General features: G+C 36.9%; 1 protein-coding gene across 4 annotated transcripts in view; it reads left to right on the top strand.

The window, feature by feature from the left end:
- Nucleotides 1-21,677, top strand: part of ATRX (ATRX chromatin remodeler) — an 86,499-nt gene that overhangs the window by 34,481 nt on the left and 30,341 nt on the right. For all 4 annotated transcript variants that reach the window (XM_056360141.1, XM_056360142.1, XM_056360143.1 and 1 more), the window contains 10 exons: nucleotides 4,741-4,871; nucleotides 5,381-5,560; nucleotides 7,240-7,333; nucleotides 7,929-8,037; nucleotides 8,622-8,801; nucleotides 9,187-9,328; nucleotides 10,502-10,611; nucleotides 15,212-15,358; nucleotides 15,565-15,742; nucleotides 21,042-21,179. In XM_056360141.1, coding sequence (XP_056216116.1) covers nucleotides 4,741-4,871; nucleotides 5,381-5,560; nucleotides 7,240-7,333; nucleotides 7,929-8,037; nucleotides 8,622-8,801; nucleotides 9,187-9,328; nucleotides 10,502-10,611; nucleotides 15,212-15,358; nucleotides 15,565-15,742; nucleotides 21,042-21,179 — 1,409 coding nt within the window. The remainder of the gene's footprint in view (nucleotides 1-4,740; nucleotides 4,872-5,380; nucleotides 5,561-7,239; nucleotides 7,334-7,928; nucleotides 8,038-8,621; nucleotides 8,802-9,186; nucleotides 9,329-10,501; nucleotides 10,612-15,211; nucleotides 15,359-15,564; nucleotides 15,743-21,041; nucleotides 21,180-21,677) is intronic.

Below are 21,677 nucleotides of genomic sequence, written 5' to 3' on the forward strand. Positions count from 1 at the left end.
TATGGGAACTCATGTTTGCAAGTCTCTAGTTTAGATGCTCTTGTTATTTGCATACCTTTGGATGTGCATGACATGAATATTAATAGTCTTGGAATCATCTTTACCAAAATGCGATATCCAAGTGGGTCTTAATATGACATACAGTGTTGTATGCTTTCATCTTATGCTGTGTAACTATTTATTATTGGTCCTTCTGATCTTTTAAATGGTACTGTTTAATATATTTGCAGTAGTTTTGTTTATTAACAAGTTAATAGTGTATTCAATGCAGAATGCCTTTCAAGTATTTGATGGTTGCAATAAATTTTTGTAAAACGTTTTTCTTGTCCAAGCATTTAATTTAATACAACTCTTGACAGCTTGAAAATCGGACTGTTTCAACAAAGGCAGTACAGTATTTTAGAACAAGGTGTTTGGCAGGTCTCACTTTTTTTTTTAAATGTGTACGACATTTCATCCAATTATTAATCTCTAAAAATATATTTTAAATGGTTCTGAATTTTTTAGTAATATACCAAAGGCCCATTTAATTCACTAGTGCTTCAGCTGAAAGAAGGTGGCTTTTATTAGCCGCATAAAAACATCCTCCCTGGCCCAAAGCCTTGTTTTGGGCAACCTTATTTCTACATAGAGTTAGTAGGTATTTATGAACACTAAGTGTAAGTTGATATGACATAATTGGTGGTAATACATCATGATAATTAACTAATATTTGAAACTGGCTTTCTAAGAAGAAAAATTATTTTCACAGTGGCGTTATCTCACCAAGATTTTTGTCAATCTATAAATGAGTGCATTGTATTGGCACTCTTAAAATTCACAAAAAAGAATGGTGCAAATTACTATGTGAATTTAACTCCACATCGTGAGAGGTTGCACCTACTGTTGCATTTTTGCTGCAGTGTCTGAAGGATAATTCAAAGTAGTCCTATACTGTGATTAAGCAGCCCCTGGGCAACTTCCACTTTTGCCTGTCTTTTCTTAAAAATGTTTTCTTTAGCATAAGTCAAAAATACATAGTAACCAATTCATTTTTTTAAAATGTATATTGTTGGTGTCATTCTTACAAAGGTAAAATAGGTTTAAATCCTGATTTATGTAAAATCATGCATATATACTGTTACTTTATTCTAGAGTTGGGGTTTTTTTTGCTCTGGTTAAGATTACAGTCCCATTCTGTAAGGCACATGTTGGGAAAATGGCCTTTATACAAATCTCACGATAGTTTAGATCAGGAGGAGAGGGACAGTATGACATGCTCGGGGTTACAGCAGATCAGTGGCAGAAATGAATGAAATGCAGAGATTTTATGGTTTTTTTTTTACTACCTGAAGGCCTGTGCTGGAAGTCATACAGCTCTTGATGCTTCTTAATTAAATTTGTTTATAGTGTTCAACTGTTACATCTTGTTGGCCAAGAATGTCTTTTCTGACCTTGATCCAAGTAAATATTACGGTATCTTTTGATATTTATTGGTTTCTCTGGAAGAATATGCGCTAGGGAGTTTTCACACAATCATAGCTTGTTTTTCCGTGGTACTTGCAGTTTGATGTTAATGTGAATATCAAAATATTAAAGCTAGCATATGTAGTTTCTTAGCTTAGAAACCTGGTCACTCTAAGTAGGTTTATATCTTAAAATAGAAATGTGATATATTATCCTGAGCCACATATAATTTAATTAAAAACCAGTTTGAAGAGTCCAGGACTTAATTTATTCTAATTCATATATGCCATTTGTTATATTAGTCATGTCAGATGCATTTACAAGTCTTAATCTGCTTCTGATATTGCTTACACTTTCAATTCCTATCAAATATGTAGTTACATTAAAAATAGGAATCTTTCAAATTTAGAACATCTCAACAATATTTGACATTTTTAGCCTAAAATCATGCCAGTATTACGCATTGAAGAGAATGTACCTTTTTTCACTAAACAGTTCCATCTGTTTGATTCAAAGCAGTTGAGTCTTTATCCTAGCTAAAAAGATATCTCTGATTTTCTATTGGAGTATAAAAGTAATAACTACTTAATATTACTGTTAAGAATTAATTATCACCTGCAAGTTTACCCAGTCTGGTTGGTGGTTATGATGATGATTAGTAGGAAAATAACAGCATCTTCTGTTTATGGATAGTAGATTTTGTGCATGGTATTTTTAGGTGAATGATATGTTTGCTCCCCCCCCCCCCCCCAACAAAAAAAAAAAAAAAAAGTTTTTTTTCATAAAAGAACAAGTGAAAATGTATGTCATCATTTGTTAAGAACCAAAGCCAACCTTTGTTTAAAAATATGTAAATAAATTTTTAAAGGTGACCTGTATGAAAGGTAAGTATTGTTACCCGCATGCAAGTTGTGTTCGCTTTGCTAATGCAGTTGAGGACAGTCTAAAGTAAGTCAAAGGCAGTATTACTAGGCAATACTTTCAGGATTGAATATTGAAATTTTGCAGTTTTTTATTAGTGTTTCTGCTTTTTTTTTTTTTTTTTCCTTCCCCTCTTCCAAAGCAAAACTTTGGTGGTGATTGTTATTTTTTTAAACAAGAAAAGTAGCTAAACCGCTGCTGTCTGCATTTCCTGGAGCAGAATTCAGGGTTAATAATTTACATTAAAAGCTTTTAAAGAGGAGCCAACCTGTGCCAAGCAGTTTTGTTTTGAAGAAAGAGTTCTGACCGTTAAGAGATGGAAGAAATATAGGCTTAATTTCTTACATGAGAAGCTATATATTCCTGTTGCTGTTATACATGATTTGGTGGGTTTTAAAAAAAAACCAACAAAACACACCAGGAAAACAGAATCCCACAAAAAAACAAACCAGCCCCCTCCCTAAGTCCCTTTTCCAAGTCCTGGAAGGAGCTAATGCAAAAAACATTTGGATGAAGATGTTACTTTATGGACTTTAGTAAAGTTTTCATTGGGTTCACACTGTGATCTGTTGATGTATATAGAATTAAAGTTTACCAAGAGTACTGCATTTTAAACTTAATCGTTTTTTTCTTTGCAAGCCATTTCTCAAAAGCGTGTGGGGGGGTGTTTTGGGTGCTGATGTAAACTGTGACGCTGGGCAATCTGAATTGTTTATTAAACCATTTTACTTCCATCTTCTAGTAACAACTGAATATACATTAGCATTGGAATCTTTTTGGAAAATATACTGCCACCAAAAAAAAACAGGAAATCCTGTGTGAAGTGTTAGGAAAGATACCTTGGGAAAATTCCCTTTGAAAAGTTCCTTTGTTTTAGTGACGTTGAATGCTGAAAAATGAATTACAGATTCCTTGAAACCTATTTTGTAGTGCTGTGTGTAAGTAACAATTATCTAATGCCTAAGAAGCTGTACTTAAGAAATCCCTGTTCCTTTGCCGTTTCCCGGTGAGGCCTAGGTTGTGGTTCAGTTTCACGGGTTTTGAACTATTTGTTTTGACTGGTATGAAAACTTTCCCATTCTGAACCATGTATATACAGTATACATTAATTCTCCTCAAAGGCAAGACAGACCAGATTTGACCCATACAAAAAACCCCCAAAATTAAAATTGACGACTGTGGAATGAAACTATAATATTTCTGATACTTGCTTGAGGAAGGCCTGGTTTCATGGTTTCAGGATTTTTTTTTCCCTTGGAAGTACGAATTCTCAGATAAGTCCACTATTTCCTGTGCTTTTCACATATCATTTTATATTTTGCCTTGGATAGATTCATATAAGATTTTTATGTTGCAAGAGCATGTAAAGAAATCATTTTTCCATAGTAACTTGTACGTTATCTGAAAACATTCTTGGGCTGAAATGAAACTAAGAAGCTGAGCAAACAGTTGGTGGAACAGGAAATAAGATTGTAGTTTTTCCTTGAAATTTAGGTCCCATAATATTTGATAAAATGTTTTTGTGTGTATGTGTATGTACACATACCTTTTTTTTTTTTGCTGTCGTTGCTGTAAGGCGAGTGCTTGTAGTTAGGAGGGATTCAGTGTGGGTTTTTTTCCTGAGGCACTTCGTATCAGTTCATCTTGAGACGACATGAATTGCTTCAATTACTGCAGCATCTATTTTGCAGTAGGGTGGGCCCAAGCAATTAGAGTGGTAAACACAGTTGAAAGCAAGCTATTTAGAGGTAGGGTAATAAATTTTCTTTTTTTTTGAACCTGTACGTTAATGCATATTGCAGTAATCCTTTTCTCCTGGTTTAAAACGTGCGTTCAGCGATATGCTGTTTTTAAAACCATTAGTTTACATATACACTGGTCAAGTAGATTCAGTGCCTCAGGAAATTAATCACATTGAGTTAAATCAAGTAAGCATGATAACCATTTTTGGGAGAATAATTTGAGTGTTAGGGTTTGGTCTGCAGCATCTTCATGTTCTTGTTAGTGATAGCATACATATAGGTGCTGTCCCAGAACTGATGAGAGTTCGTCCAAACAAACCATGAATAAAATGAAAGTTTGTACATTTTATAGCTATCTCCAGTCTTGCTTAAAGCATTTAAATTCTTTTTTAAGAAGCATTATGCAGATTTGCTTTCTGAAAGCAAGTTAACACATTATATTTTAACATGAGATTTTTGCGGATAGATCCTGTGTTGCCACAATGACTTTTCATCATGTCTTTTTTTTGTTCAACTTTCAAACCACCCCCCCCCTTTTTTTTTTAAGTTCTGAATGGTATAGGATTACACTGATCATTCATAGATTTACTTGAACAATGGAATAAATAATTTTTTCTGTTTTACTTCAAAGAATTGCCAAGAAAATGCTTTTAGAAGAAATTAAAGCCAATCTTTCCTCTGATGAGGATGCATCTTCAGATGATGAATCGGATGAAAGAAAAAAGAAAACTGGAAAGCAAAACGAAAACGCAGGAGATGATGGTGAGCACCAAAAAGCATCTGGGAAAAAATGGTGCTGTAGCACCTGTCATAATTTCAAAGGTTGCTGGGGAAAATGATCATAAAGTTTCTTCAGTTTTCAACAAAAAAATGTCATCGATGTTGATAGGTAGTTGCCAAATAGTCCAGTGTACATGGTCATGAGGATTGTTATCTTTTTTGCTCTTCTAAGTGTATTTTTTTGTTAATAGTCTGATTTTTGTAACCAGTTCAAAAGTCCTAGTGATTTGTGAGGAATAATCTGTACAGAACAGTAAGACTTGCAAATGCATGGGAAAGATTTGTCTAACATACACCGTTATTGGAACAGACATTTCAAGTGTTCGGGCAGCATAAAATACCTAAAATTTGAGGAAACATTGGTGTGTTGTTGCCCCCTTATTTCCTGGAAAAGCACAGAATTTAGCCTAAATTAATACAGATTTTAATTCTTGGCAAATTTAAGTAAGAAAAAAATGACCAGTGTGCATGTACTGACTTATCTCTGACAGAAGAGAATGAGAAGAAAGATAATTCTGAATCGGATTCAGAGGAAGAAGAATCAAAGAAGCCTAGATACAGACACAGACTGCTGAGGCACAAGCTAACAGTGAGTGATGGAGAGTCTGGTGAAGAAAAAAAGGTGAAACCAAAAGACAAAAAAGAAGGGAAACGCAGAAATAGAAGGAAAGGTACATAGTCCAGCTGTTTTGTTTTGGTTTTTTCACATGTACTTGTTTCTATAACATAAGTTGAAAGCCTATCAGAATGGAGATCTGAAAACTCTGTAGTTTTAAAATCTCTGTATAAACTTTAATGTATTAAATCTAGAATTCACTTGTCTGTGAATAATTGATAAATAATTTTATTGAGGCTGTTGAATACAAATGCAGCACTCTCCACTTAGTGTATCCTCTGAATTGGGTTAATCGTGTTTAGTCTTAGAATATTAATTTTAAATAACAGTGGCAAGGCCAGCATGTCGTAATTTGTGAAGATCAACCTTATGTAATGTCTCTCCTTAGTTTGGACTGTTAGTACGCCCTTGTGCATCAGACATGTCTCCGTCCGAGTTCAAACTGTTGCAAGCTTTAGCTGAACACCAGATGGCACTGTGAAACGGTGCCTGACTTTGATTTGTCATTTTCATTGTTGCGTGCTGGAACAAGTCCTTTTGAACAGAGGAGTAGAGCGATAGTGAAGATAAATGCTTACTGCCATGCTGGTCAGTGTAGGTGTTGATAGTATTTTGTGACCAGTGGAAGTAGGGGTGCACAGTACATTCCTGCTCTGTGTTGCACTAATGCTAGCCATCTTTTGCAGACTCCATAGACTTTCCATAGACTAAAAGATGCAATGTGTTTTGTGTATAGTTTTCCTTCATGAAAACTCTTCATTTTTGTCTGAATGTATATTCATGCTTTTCCTCTCTTACGGAATTATAACTCTACCAACAACATGTCTTTCAAGAACAGTAATTGTAAATTAAGTGTCAATGTGCAAATAAAATGCAGCCAGAGTAATTCTCAGAATTCCTCAGTGTAAGTCTTTGGACTAGTCTTAGATAGAACAACATACTTTATTCCAGCTTGTTAGTTTTTAGCCCTATTTTACCAATATTATGTTCCCCCATGTATGTAAAACAATTCCTAAACCTTGTTACTCATAAAATAGTTACGCTTTCCACTGTGTTGAAGGTCAAACTGAAATTCTAAAGGTGCTAAATGGCATGCTGGTCTTAATTGCCTATAAATGCCAGTGATAGCTCCTAAAAGTAGTTATAGAAGTATTACCTGCTAGTTCAGGTGTATTTTTAATTGTCTTTTGAGTCAGTTTTAAACTTGCATTACCTGAAGAAACTTCAAGCCATAAATACAGTAATATAATTGCATATATAGTTAGTAAATAAGGCTCGTTTGCATGATTTGTGAAGTATGATTATAAAATTACGTCTAAAACATTCGAAACAAAAGTTTCTGTTTAACAAAAAATCATCTTTTGTTTGTTCAGCACTCTTCCCATTTTGTTCTCTCCTCCTTGCCTGCTGTCTTTGAAATGTGACACTTTCTCATGTAATGTTTTCTGTCATTTCCTTGTAAACTAAGATGTATTAATGCATAAAGACCTCAAGTCTTGTTGGCATAACATGCCATCTGTCACGGCTCAGCTAGTGCTTACATGTTAAGCTTTTCTATGCCATACCCCTTATATACTTGTTGCTTCTTGTCAGTGGGTTTAATGGGTCTTACAGTGTCTGAAACAAACTTCTGCCGTGCTTGTTGTTCTTAAACAGCTTGTATAATTAGAAGATACGTAACGTTGCTAACTTTGCAGTAATATTCAACATGAAATTATACTTCTGTTTGTAAAGTGAGCAGCGATGATTCAAATGACTCCGAGTTTCATGAATCTGCGGTTAGTGAAGAAGTCAGCGAGTCTGAAGACGACCAACGTCCACGAACAAGGTATAAGTAAAACTTAACTATGCTTAATCCTGGGTTTCATTTTATTAAAAATGTTAAGTTAATTAGCAGATAGCAAATTACTGACGAAGGTTTTAAGGACTTACCCAAAGTCTTTAACTTTCACCATCTCAAAGTTAAAGACTTTGGATAGGTCCTTAAAACCTTTGATGATACTTGTCAATAATTTGGTATCTGCTAATTAACTTGGCAGCAAATATGAGAATTTTTAATTTGTAGCACAATATGTGGTATACAGCATTTTGATGAGCCAGTATGAAAAACAGATTTAACAAAAAATGAGCATTTTTATGCCAAATGTGTCAAATGTCAATTGAGGAATGATGGATTGCAGTAGAAAAAGAATAAACAATTCTGAGATTCTTCAGGGTTGTCTGAAATAGACTGTTGCTGTGTGAGTCCCCTGAGTTGAGGGAGAGGAAGAAATTCAGAAGTAAACTCCTGGTTGCACAAAAAGAGTATGTTCTGAGTATATTGTGGTAATTAGCAATGTAATTCATGTACTTTTGTTACTGTTTGTCAGTGAGGCAATGAATGATTATTGTTAATCAGTAATACTGCCTGCGTTTTTCCATAGATCTGCCAAGAAAGCTGAGGCGGAAGAAAACCAGCGCAGTTACAAACAGAAAAAGAAACGAAGGCGTATAAAGGTTCAAGAGGATTCTTCAAGTGAAAACAACAATAAGGTACTATACTGTGTTTTGAACTAATAAATAGGAAAAGGAGTTCCTATCTCTTCTGCCACCTGCTTAGGGATTTGGGTATCTCAAACAACTCTGTATAAAGTACAGTAAAAAATTAAAACTTTTCTCAATGTTAAGTCAATGCTACAATTCATAAAACAGCACTGTTATGGAGAAAAATGGCCATGTTTAACTAAAACCATTTCCTGTTGTAGAAGATGACACAAATAGTAGATTAAGGCTTTCCTAGTATTAGGGCTTCTTTTCCTGTGTGGACTAGGTGATAGCTGATCTGATCTAGCACTACTAGAACAGAAAAATAGTTCTTTATTAATAGTCATTAGCTACTATAAAATTATAACAGTACCTTTAGTGCTGTCTTTGCACAGCTGGGCTTATCTTTAATACCTCAGAATACATTATAGTTCATCAGGCTGGCTAACTTGTTTTGAAAAAGTATCTTTTCTTATTAAGCTAAACGCCACCTGCATATATAAAAGTTGTTGGGAGCTTGTCTAAAAATGAAGCATTTGATGGTCTGTGCCATAATTTTCTTCCTAATGCTTTATTTATTTAATTTGAAATAGAGTAATTCTGAGGGTGAGGACAATGATGATTCAAAATCTCCTGGAAAAGGCAGGAAGAAAATAAGAAAAATTATTAAAGATGATAAGCTTAGAACAGAAACACAAAATGCACTGAAAGAGGAAGAAGAAAGAAGAAAACGTATAGCGGAAAGAGAACGGGAAAGAGAGAAATTGAGAGAGGTATGTTCTGTTTTCTTTGTGAAATGCTAGGAAATTGAACTGATGATGATGTTTAAGACTACATATTTACCCTTAGTTTAATTTGGTAAGTAATTAAATCTCTGTAACCTTGTAAGCCACAAGTTTTATCTGTAGTTTCCTGCAGATTAATGTTGGTAAGTTTTGTTCAAGACTGCAGAGGTCTTTAGAAGTATGTGTCAGTTGCCTGCTGCTTTACTGGGGAAAAGCGCTCTCCCAAAGTAAGTTGTGATGCATAGTGAACAATTTAAGGTTTCTCTTTACTCCATAAATGGTGACTTCCAATTTTACTAAAGCTGGTGTCTGTAAAATGCTTGGTATTATTCAAATGTGCAGTATTCCTATGATGCCCTGTTTCTACTTCTAGGTGATAGAGGTAGAAGATGCTTCACCTCTGAAATGTCCTATTACAACTAAGCTGGTTTTAGATGAAGATGAAGAAACCAAAGAACCATTGGTGCAGGTTCACAGGAGTATAGTTACCAGACTGAAACCACACCAAGTAGATGGTAAGGAAAGAGAATTTAATTTTTTTTTCCCCCCTCCACTTACGCAGCACCTTATGCAACCTGAATTAGAATCCTAAGAAAATCTCCTTGGCAGGCAAATGCCAGGATGTCAGGTTTAATGCTTTATGTTTGGAACGTCTGAACAAAAGTAAACGAGATCAGCCATACCTGTTGTTTTACAAGCAAAGAACCTTAGAAATGTAAAGTTGGAAGGGTCCTCAGAATCACCCAGTTCTCTACACTGAGGGCAGAATCAATTTATATTTACCTGTTCTATTGAGGAATTAGTATATTCACTTTTTGCAGTTTTCAGTGAAGTTTTAAAAATCTCTCAGTATTTTCCTGGCTTTCTTAACAGAATTTTTTTTTCCTGATACCTGACATGACTGCTCATCAAGCCAGCTTCTTTCTATATTCTGTTTCTAGTGGAGAAGGAAAAAAGGGGAATAACCAATTGTAATTTTCTTCACAGCTCATTCTGTTGTTTTAAAATTTCCTCAAAGTTCATAATCTACAGCCATTTCAGTAAGGAACTTCGGGACTTGCTTCAACTCTTAAAGGGAGGTGCCCTGAACCAGGCACAGCAGTGAAGTTGAAGCATCATCTGTGCTGAGTATAGCATAGTAGAACACAACTCCCCAGTAAATACTGTAAAGAACAAAAAAAACCACCCAGCAGACCCTCATGCTGTTAATGCATTTTATTAATGTAGCATACATTTCCTTTCCTTTTTCAGCTGTCACAGTTCTTAACTTGACTTTTTTCCTCTTTAAGCATAGAACTTACATCTGATTTGTCTTGGCAGAATTTTTTCGAGTTTGTATCAGATAATGTTGCTGATTTACTGAGAATCATTTTAGTCTTTTCATGAGGTCCTTGCCACTTTTTGTTCTGTCTCCTCTTTTCTCCCTATCCCCAAGATCACAATCATCTGCAGTCTGCACAGTAATATTTTCTGACCCAGATGCCACATCTTCAGTGAAAACTGTGAATATAATTACGTTCAAGACAAAAGATGGTCCCCTGTACAACCCATTGGACAGAAATGCATCAATAATTACCCTGAGCACTGCTTTTCTAAGAGTTACTATGATGTTACAGGGATCACACCTATCTCTTGTGAACTTTACTAAAATGAACATTTAATAAGAAAGTTTTCAATATTTTCTTCAGGTGTTCAGTTCATGTGGGATTGCTGTTGTGAATCTGTAAAAAAAACAAAGACATCTCCTGGTTCTGGATGCATTCTTGCTCACTGTATGGGTCTGGGGAAAACGTTACAGGTAAGAAACAAGTCTTTTTTTCTGATCTGTAGTTTACTCTCAAAAGTTGGTCCAGCAAAAGTTAATGACTTTCAGAACATAGTGAAGCTTACTGTTTCCTAGGCAGTGACTCGATGAGCGTTTCTGGAGATAAACATTTTGTAACAAGGTCTTGAGAAAGAAGTTGTGTTTTATAGTATACAGCTGTGAAAGTTGTGATACACACCTGTGCTTTCTCTGCTTTTAAAATATCTAAAATTAGATTAGGTAATCATTGTTATACATGTGAAAAGATTATATTTAGTTGTAAGTGATGTGTAGCTCCCTTGCAACTCCGAACAAGCTAATAAGAGCTAGTAGGATACAGGCTTCAGGAAGCTATGTTTGTAAGACAGTTTAATAATCTGAAGCAGATTGTGGGTTTTACTGTCTTCCTTATTCCTTTGTTGTTCCTTATTTTACTCAGTGGTTTTTCAGTTAATTTGTTGCATTGATAAAGCAGAGGTTTATTTATGGTCTGGGACTTTTTTGTTTGGTTGGCTTTGGTTGTGCCAGACTTCCAGTGTCTAAAGTCAGATGGTTTGCGTTTTAATGTAAAATGTTTTGTTACAATTTAGACTTTTCCAGGTTGAGGGACAGGGGGCATTTGTTTTCTATTTCAGTAATTGTCCATATGTACTTTCATATTTTTGAGTCTTTGTGCATCACAAGCAGTTAAGACCAGAAACCTTCATTGCCTTGGCAGTTAACTACAGGGCATACTTTCAACCCATTTTTCACTTCTTTATTTCTTTTCTTTGGCTTTACTGTTCTTTGCTTCCTGAGATCTTCAGGTTCGAGCCTTCATTGTCACTTCAGCGCATGTTCCTTCTCCTTTGCACTGCTGAAGACTGCTTTGCAAAAATCTTTAAACCAGGATATTGTAGCATTTCTTAAAAAAATTTTCCATATTTCTCGGTCTGATACAGGTGGCTTTTCTGCCATATTGAAAGTTGCGTAGTGAAAAAGTTACCATTTCTGTTAGTCTTTAGATGAAGGTCAGTCCCCATCTTAAAATGTTGCTTCTGAAACTGATCAGTCAAGCAGTTGCTGTAAAAGTTCTTCTCAAAAGCTCTTTTTCTTGGGCCTCATATAATCATTGCAGGCCTCAGGAGAAGCTTATGCCCTTGACCTTCAAAAGAGGTAAAAGATCTAAACCAATTTTCTTAAATTCCCTGCATCTCAGTATTCATGCTAGTACCATTCAGGGTAGTCAGGAATGTTGAATCCCTTTCGCATTTGCTTGTTTCCAAGCACCTATCATCATAAATTCAGGTTTTGCATTTGGCCAGACGTAGCATCACCACAAATACTGTGAGCAAGGAGCTGGGGTGAGTTCCCTGTCCTGCTGCTCTGCTGCCCAGTCTGTTCCCAAGTACTCCTTTAGCAGAAGACATTTGACAGAAGAACCTTTCCTTCTGATTCTGGGGAAGAGAAAAAAGAGAACTCTGAAGAAGAAAGAAGGGTAATGACCTTATCTATGCTTGAAAAGGACCTCAGAAAAGCAGGGCTGCTTGGCTCTCCCTGTCATTGGCCTCTGATGCTGCGTTTCCTCATTTCTGGAGGAGGGAGATACTCCCATACCTTTATCTCAGGACAGCTGGCCAGTGAAATGAATTACTGTGAACCTTTCTGATCTCTGACTTGAGCAAAATCATGAGAAATCTAACTTGCCGCTTCTGCAGGCATGGGAATTGATCAGACCCAATTTCAACTTGGGGTCAGTCAGGGCCTTCCTATGCCAGGAGCGGTTCTTGGCCATCAGGTTCACTCAACAGGAGCTCTGCCTGGTGCTCCCAGCATGTGACCGGCCAGCCTAGATCGCGTTAGCAGCCAGCACTTGCTCAGCACTTCCTTCTGAATCTTTCTTCCCATGCTCCAAATGTGGATGCACTTACTTCCTGGAGGGCAGTCTCTTTAGCGTGGTGATGGTGGTTCTCAAAGAGGTTATTTTCTTCCTACAGTGAGGATGGGATCCTCAAAACATCTGTGAGGAAATGCCATTTCACCATCCTCTTCCATCTTGGTCAGTTGTGGTAGAAGCTTCCCCATGGGACTGGGGAGCCCTATTGCCTGACCCGAGGGCTCAAGATATGTCCATGCGTAGAGAGGTCAGTATATCAGTGTACGGGAATTCCAAACTGTATGAAAGATGTCTTAAGATTGTTGTGCCATAGCTGAATTCACGCTCTGCAGGTGGCAACAGGTAGCTTTATGACCTTGTCAGGCACTTCACAAACAAAATGCTGTAAGATCCTGCTGACAAGCTGTGAGTATTGACACTTACGTTTGGAATGGGCTGTCTCAGTAGTTTTTACTCTCAGTAGTGCTCACATCTGCCGTCTTAGTTGGTGTTTGGCATAGGTTGTGCACCTGGATGCTGTAAGATAGCAGATTTGACTTGTCTTGAAGGCTTTCATTAATATTTTTGGAGATTTGAAATGTGCTTCAAGAGAAAATCTTCAGAGGGACTCTAGCAGGAGGTGAATGCTACTCTGCTAGCTTTAGGTGTGCCCTGCTGGGTCAGATGGCTTCAGTATTCTTGCATCTTCCCTGTAAACCATTGCTACCCAGGGTTTTTCAAAAAGTGAAGTTACGTGACAAAGACCTAATCCTGTTCTCCTCTGACTTAATTTAGATAAATTTTATTTTGGACTTTCTGATCCTGAGGATCATCTTTCTTGACCTGCAAATTGCAGGATATAGTTCTGGAGTGCTTAGGCTGGTGTAACGTCTTCAGGTTCTTTAGATCCCCTAGATTCCTCTGCAAAGAACAGGCTCAAGAGAAGCTTGGGGTTTGTGGCTTTCTGATTTTGGTGGGGTTTTGTTGGTTGTGGGGTTTTTTTTGAGTAACACAATGTTCTCAATGATCAGAGGCACTGTGGTCATGCACTGTATGTACTGTTTAGGTAAAACAAGCTGCAGCCTTGGCTGTTTGTGGTGCACAGCACGTGGGCAGTGTTTAAGAACTCCAGCTGCAGTATATATAGCTTTGCTTTGTTTATGGAAGTTGGGGTGACAGGCACAGTATTTTGAAAATCTGCAATACTGTAGAGGAGAGCTTTCATACATACTTGGAAAATCACCTTTGAAGAGTGTATTTGTACGTGCTTATGGTTCTTCAGGTTAATTACACCTTTTACTGGAGGTTTGCAGTGTTTGGCAGAGCTGTTGTGCTTTAGTGTAGCAATGCAGTCTAGGGGACTTTGTACGCTTACACTTTGTATACTTCAGTTTGATGAAATATTTTACAGCAGATGGTATTTTTGTATGTGATCCAGATGTGTTCATGACATTGGATTTGCCTGTAACGCCTTGATAGTCTCAGAGCCACAGTTACAAATATGTGTCAGGTATTTTTATGGCCAGTGTTTGTAGCTTAGGTAGTTGGTTTTTCCCTTGTGGTCATTTGCCAGTCCTACTGTACTCTCTAATGCCGTTTGTTGTTTAGCTCTTAAAAGAGCTAAATCAGCAATAGGTTTTAGCAGACTTTGCAAACTGCAGAGAAGAATGTCAGTGAAGGATCGGGGAAATAAGGCAATTAGGGAGTTGCTGGCTGTCCAGGACATAGGACTTCCGTGGTTACTCTTCAGGGGTAGTTTTTGCATCTGAACATGAGATGCTTTTGTCTTGATCGCATAACCACTAGTAATTCCTTTCGTATCGCAACATCTAAAAGCAGTCTGTGGCCCAAGCATGTTTTTCCATTTTCTGAGAATAATCACACAGTTTGAAATTACTTTGATCAGTGTATTAAATCAGAGTTGCCAGATACCAAGATTTGCTCCGGAAAGAGCTTTCTGGATGTTGTACAGTATGTGGATGAGTGCAGTCTTCACCAATAGAAGTCTGGTGTGAGAGCTGGAGCTGCCATGGGACCACTGATCCTTCTGCTCCCAGGTGTTTACAGGTTACCTCTAGCCCTGCCTTTATTTGCTGCTGCTCAAAACCAGGCAGCCCAGCAGAAATACTGAGGGCATCGGAATATTTCAAGTTTTTTTCCCAGGCCTGAAGGAGGTGTTATCATTTGCATCATAGAGCCAGTCTGGCTGCAGGGTGAATACTTGGAAAGTGATTCAATAACCTGCTTCGGAGCTCTTTGGAGGAAGTTTACCAATATGTTGAAAAAATGTGGGAAACGTTGATTTAAGGCTGAAGTTCACTTTCAAGAAACCTGATATATTTATGGTCCAAAGAGGTGAAGTTATTTAATGTGTGGGACAGGTATTGGGAGAAAACTTTAAAATGACCTAGTAGAAATTTCTAGTTTATGAAGATGATTGGTGAAATGTATAGGGAGGGTTCCTTATTTACACAATCGTTCAGCAATCTGATACAACTCAAAACTGCATGTATCTTGGTATGTGAAGGATGTACGCAGCCATATAATGCAGAGTAGTAAGTGTATGACTTCAAAATGCATGTGTATTAAATTTTAAGCAGCAAGTTATTTAACAAAGAAAATGTTGAAACAAGACTGTTGTTGGTAAGTTCTATCTGTGAATATATACTTGTCTGTTTCTTTGCTAGCGTTTAATACTCAGTGTTTTATTTGGCATTTTGTCTGTTTTTTCTCTCACAGGTAGTAAGCTTTCTTCACACGGTCTTGCTGTGTGACAAGCTGGATTTTCGGACAGCTCTGGTAGTGTGCCCACTAAACACTGCCTTGAACTGGTTGAATGAGTTTGAAAAATGGCAAGAAGATTTAGAAGATGACAAAAAACTGGAGGTATAAGACTTAAACAAGTATTTGAAAACAAAATAACTGAACGGTTTACATAATTAGGAAGCTCCACCACTCAAAATACAGGCTAAGGAATGTACTTTAAGTCTGTGAAAAATCTACTTGCATTAATAAGCCTTAGGCATTTGAAAGTTACCCCAGTACTTCAGTATTTTAAGAGAAGTTCAAGCATATTTTTCCCCCTTTGAAAGGTTTGTGAACTAGCAACTGTGAAACGCCCTCAAGAGAGAGGCTATATGCTCCAGCGTTGGCAAGATGAAGGAGGTGTGATGATAATAGGCTATGAGATGTATCGTAACCTTGCACAAGGCAGGAACGTGAAGAGCCGAAAACTTAAAGAAATATTTAATAAAGCTTTAGTTGATCCAGGTAAGTGAAAATTAAGGTATGCATTATATATATTGTACTTCCTAGTTTATGTATATGAGCTGAGTAATCTTGCAAATGGAAATCTGTTGGGCAAATGATTTTAAACAATAACGTTGGTAAGATTTATCACATTTTCTTTGTTGGCTTTTGTTGAGATACAGGAATGGTTCTTCAGAAACTACCCCATCTGCTTTTGTAAACAGACTTCTGTAACAGTCTTTTCTATTAGATCAAAGACAGAAATGACAGCTAGCATTGCTTTCTTTGCGAGGTGATTTGAAGTGACTCTGGAACCTAACATTATTTTAATCTGCTGATTTGTTGCAGCCACAAGCTGCTTTATCCTTGATAGAAATGTATTGTTGAGGAAGCAACTACGCATGGAAAACAGTTGAGAATGTACTTTAGAAGTGTGAATGAACAAGTGTTAATTAAGTGCTAATTGAATCGATTGCAGATAAAACACTTGATTAATTTTTCAGTCTTAAAGAAACGGATGTCTGGTTTAAGGGCAGCTGAACTGAGTGAACGTGAAAAGAAAGCACTTGAAAATATTCCAAGCTGATAAAACCAGTCTGTCAGGTGGTCACTAAAAAGAACTAAAAATACTAGGATTAGCAAGTTTCACCAAAATAGCAAAATTTTCCTACAAATTCTGAATTGGCAATTGATCTCTGAAAACAAGTTATGTTTTTACAGCGTGCAGTAAACCTCAAAAACTGTTTTTAGAAGGCACCTTTGCTGTAACTTGGTATTTCTCTTTAAATTAGGAATGCTGATACAGTAGGTAGGGTAAATGGCTTCTTTGATTCTGGAGATAGGTTTTCTTGGGTTTTATTTACTTGGCTGGGCTTCAGGTTTCTTGACAAGTGTGTGGCTGATACGCTTTTCTTTGGTTTTTTCTTCTTTTTTTAATCTGATTGAAATGCAGCATTGGTCTGGTTTGTAATTGTACTTGGTGAGCTTGATTTTGTGAAGTCTCAAATAATAGGGCTGTGGATTTTGTTCTGTTAGACAAAAGGGATTCTTCTAATGGGAAAAATAACTTTGTGGTTGTTGGCATTGTCCAGTTGGAATTGGCATCTCCAGCTCTGCAGAAAGCCTGTCTGAGCAGCTAAAACATTAATTTTTCTGCCAGTTTGACTAAATCGTATAATTGCTGTGGAGTCAGTAGCTGTACAGTAGTCAGTACAGTAGCTGATAAACTATTTTTGTGATCATGTTGAACCTGCATACATTATTTAAGCAATTAAGAAAACACGCTTCTTGCCAGTGGGTTTTCTGACTCCTTCTATTAATGTGGCAGTTACTAAAAATAATAAAAAAAAATTAAAGAGCGGGGTGGGGAGAACACTGCTGTCCGTCTTATTTTGTACCTGGTTTGCTCAGGATGTTGCAGTTGTTGAGAAAATTGCTGAGTAAGTTAAAACTAGAGAAGAAAAGGTGTGAACTGCTGTCTTGAAGTAGCAGTGACAGGGGAGTAGCTTTGTATTCAGCAGGTCATGTTCTGGTGCAACGATGAAATAAAATGTTATACGCTTTTACAGTGATGGATTTTTATGGTGATTATTCCTTGTGAAAAGTGTAAGGGAAGCTAAACATAGGGGTTGTTACCACATGTCTTTTTAGTAGTATTGTCCCTTTCTTTGTGGATTGTTTTTTATGTAACTTCAGAAATACTGGGCTGTGGAGTGAGGTGGCCTGTTGAGCACGTGATTTTATGGAGGAGACAGTGATGTGTGTAACCTTCCCTGTCCCATCTCTTGTCAACCTCTTGGTTTTTACATCCTCCTTAGAGGTGTGGTTCTGCTATACTTCCAGACCTCTTCAGACAGCTTAGGACTCAGGATAGAGCAGTGTTTGTCATTAGGTTATTGACTTTTGTAGATTTAATCAGGTTCAGAAACTGCAGCACATTGAACGTTGAATTGGATAATTCCCTGTGAACCTGTTACTCTCTTCTACTCTCTTCTTGGACTAGTTGGTTGGTAGGATGGTATCAGACCATTAGGAAAACTAACCTTGAGATAACTCTGTAATTATTTTCGTGTTGCTTCCCATCTTTCCTTATTTTAACTAATTACAAAAAGACAGACATGTTCATCTGTTGTTACCCATTAGTTTTTGGAGACATTTGGATTTGCTAAATTGATGAGAAGTATTTTGCAGCGACCATCGTTTGTTTCTTGCTATCTTAGTGAATCACAGCACTGGCAGTATAACAGGCTGACAGTAAGAGTTATGAAGCTGTAGGCTGGCTTACTGCTGTGACTGTAAATAGGAAACCCGGTTCCTCTGGGAGCATTTTTAATTTAAAAAGTTGCAAATTCGGTATTTGAGCGATAATTTAATGATATGTGTCTGGTTAAAATGAATACTGCTAGGGTAGATGTATTCTATAGTAGAAGCTTGTATTGCACTGTATACTCTACGGAAGAGGGGACCAGAGAGGGAAGGTTTAGCCAAAGTTTATGGGTGGAGGAGTGATTTCATTAATTAACTAGCTCTGCTATGTGAAATAATAGCAGGATTATATATGCATGCAGAGCAACAAATGGTTTCCCATAATGCCTTGTGCAGCTGATGAAATGCTGTTGGGTTTATTGATAGCTGTTGTGCTTTGCTCGCAGCATTTTAATAACTATTTTTTTTTTTGCTTGCTGCTACTAATAAAAATTCCATTACTGTTTAACTTGGAAACTACTCTTTAATTGGCAGTTGTACAAAGCAGACAAGTTCTTGTAGACTTCAGAGGAGGAGGAGAACCGTGTGTATATCTATCTATCTATCACTGAGTATTTTTAATGTATATCAATATATTAACAAGTGTAAGTACAGTAAGAAGGATAAGAAGATGAAGACTGTGATCTTTGAGGACAGATTGAAAGACTGAAGTTTTTCAGCCTAGAAGTCAGACAACTAAGCTGACATTTTCCACCATGTAAGGGCTGGTTACTGAAAGGACTGTTATCAGTTGGTTTTTACATCAGTTGGAGAAAGGAAAGGGCAGAACTTACTCTGATTTGCAGCAGAGATCTTTTAAATTAGGTATTGCACTGTGTTTTAGCAAGAGAGAGAGGTCATGGAGTTTCCTATTTCTGTCCAGGAGGATAGGTCCCTTTCTCATAACTCTGATCTCAGGTGAAGTAGACTAAATGATCCCTTGAGGTCCCTTTAAGCTTTACATTCCTTTCGAATATGATAAATGTTCTGTCCATAATGAATTGCATTTATGTTTTTTAAGAACAAGGAAAAAACACAAAAATTTATGAAAATCCCTGCCACTGAATTGTAGCCAAGATGTTAGTTCAAGATACCAATGCTACATGCCTGCCAAACAAACCATGAATAATTTTACAAAGGTAGTTTATTCATATTTTACTATCATTCGCTTACTCTAAACAACAGCTTTTCAGGTGGATTTTTGGTTTGTTTTTTTTTAACTAACCAGTTCATGTTAATGAATCACAGTCTTTACTGAAACTGATTTCTGGGGTATCTGCACAATTTCGATTGCTGTCTATTATTAAGACTTCATTGTCCTTCTCTAATGTACTTTGATTCCAGTTGTAAACATAATGTACTAGACCAAATCTATTTCTGAGAATGATGTATTAATGTGCAAACTGTCACATCTGGTGGGGAGATGTTGCAAATCCTTGCCAGTGCTGCAGTTCTAGAAAACTGCTCTAAACCATCTCAGTAGTACTGCGCGCTGGGTGAACTTGTGAGATCCTTGCTCTTCAGGAGATACTAGGACAAGGAGTAGAGAAGGCTCTGTCACTATTAAGAGGTGTTTACCTAAAATTAAAGGAAGGCTTTGTGTATAGCCGCTCAGTGTTCTGCATGCTGTCAAAACTAGGGAAGGTACAAAAACTGTGACATACTGTGGGGAAATGTTTCTTTGGCAGGTGTGAAAACTCAGAAATACATAGGCTTGGATAAGTCTGAGTGTGTTTAGAATTCATATGTGGACTTGAATAATTGTCTTCTAGACTTGGTTAAAGACATTGGTTTTCTGCTTGGGAGAATTCTTGATTCCTTTTCTGTTAGCATATAAGATTCATATCACTTTGACACTTAGCATGGCACGATGAAGATGACCAGCACTGGCATTAGGTCATGCAAGTGGTCAGAGGTGTAATTGATACTCTGTTGATCATTGTCCTAGAGTGAACTTTCTTCTTTACAAGGCAGTTTAAAGTTAGTCTGAGGAAAACTGTTCTAAGTTATAAAAGGTGAGATTGTCCATGCTGATAAATATTCCTTTGACACCTCAAGTATCAGCCTTTTTAGAGCTGAATGGATGAACCCAGCTGGTGGCTTTGTATAGTGTTTTTCAAAGGTACATAAACTTGACTTCAGCTGACTTCGTTCATGGTTTATAGTACTAGAATTGAGATAGAGTTTAGATCTGGTAAAGCATTCATTCAGAGTTACTAGTTGGATCCTAGAATATCTTACACTTCTCCTTTCAAGGAAGAAGGTACCAGAAATTGCCCTAAATCTGAAAAGCATTAGGATGTGTAAGTCTGTTCTGCCGAGTTTGCTATTATTTATCTTAAACCCCAAATTGTAACACTTAAAAATACAGAAGAGTTTGCTTTTGTGGAAATGTATTGCGCTGTGTTTTTGACATTCCTTGTGCAACTCACCTAAAATAACAGTCTGTAATCTTTGGGTTTATCTTCCGGAAGGAAGCTGAGGAGATTTCTATGGTGACTTTTCAGCTGCAAGCTGGTATTCACTTGTCTGTAATTCAGATCAGATTTGTTTGTGTCTTATCTTAGGTAAGACTGATTGCACTGTTTACCCCTATTGATACTGACTTCTTGCCTTAATGAAAAATTACTGGTTATCTGATTTTTGGTTTTCTTTAGAATTGAGCGAACACCAGTAGATGGCAGCCTGAGCTGGATTTAAGGCACAGTTTTATGAGTTTTTTACAGGGTGAATGGAAATGGAGACATGCACACACTAGCTGCATGGATAGATAATTTTTATAAGAATATGAAAATATATATATATATATATATATATATATATATATAAAAATAATCCTTCCCATGAAGACTTTACAAGCAGCAGCCTGTAGTTTACCAGAATGGCTACTGTGAATGCTTGTGCAAATGTTGAATGAGAACCTTAACTGAGCTAAAAAAAACCCACCACAAAACACACACACAAAAGTTAAAAAACCCCACTTCATAAAACTAACAGAACAAATTTTCATTCTTTAGGCTGCCAGATTCTTTGTGGTTGTAAAAGATGGAAGAGATCTAATGTTATTTCTTTCTAGGCCCTGACTTTGTTGTTTGTGATGAAGGGCACATACTAAAAAACGAAGCATCTGCTGTTTCTAAGGCAATGAATTCTATTCGATCTAGGAGAAGAATAATCCTTACAGGAACACCACTGCAAAATAATCTTATAGAATGTGAGTACTTGTCTGGTTTAAGTGTTTATTTCCTTAAATATACTTTTGCCTTTCAGCAATATATAGATGGATTTAGCTTGATTAGAAGAAAATAATTTGATACAGTGAAGCTGTTTGTTACATTTCTCTGTCTAAAAAAACCCTAACGATCTGGTTTTGTATTTTGCATTTTAAGTCATTGTGTCAAGATGTGGCTCCATGATGGTTTAAGCCAAATTAAAATGAAGCTGTTGGGAAGGTGGCCTCTCCTCCATCTTTCCCTTGATGTGGCCATACATATATCTGATTCCTCAGGGAGCCTGTATGAGGAGTATCAGAAAACCAGCAATGCAGGAGTGAATAGCTTTCTGGCAGTTTAGTTCCTTGATCTGGCTAATCAAAGGATGAGATGAGTCTCAGCATGTCAAAAGGGGAAGGGAGGGAATGTTCAGAGGGGAAATGGGTGGACCGGGTCTTACAGCAGCATCAATTTAAATTTTTTTAAAGCATTGTAGAGCA

Source organism: Falco biarmicus, chromosome 14 (genome assembly GCF_023638135.1).
Source record: "Falco biarmicus isolate bFalBia1 chromosome 14, bFalBia1.pri, whole genome shotgun sequence".
In the NCBI taxonomy this organism is placed as follows: Eukaryota; Metazoa; Chordata; class Aves; order Falconiformes; family Falconidae; genus Falco; species Falco biarmicus.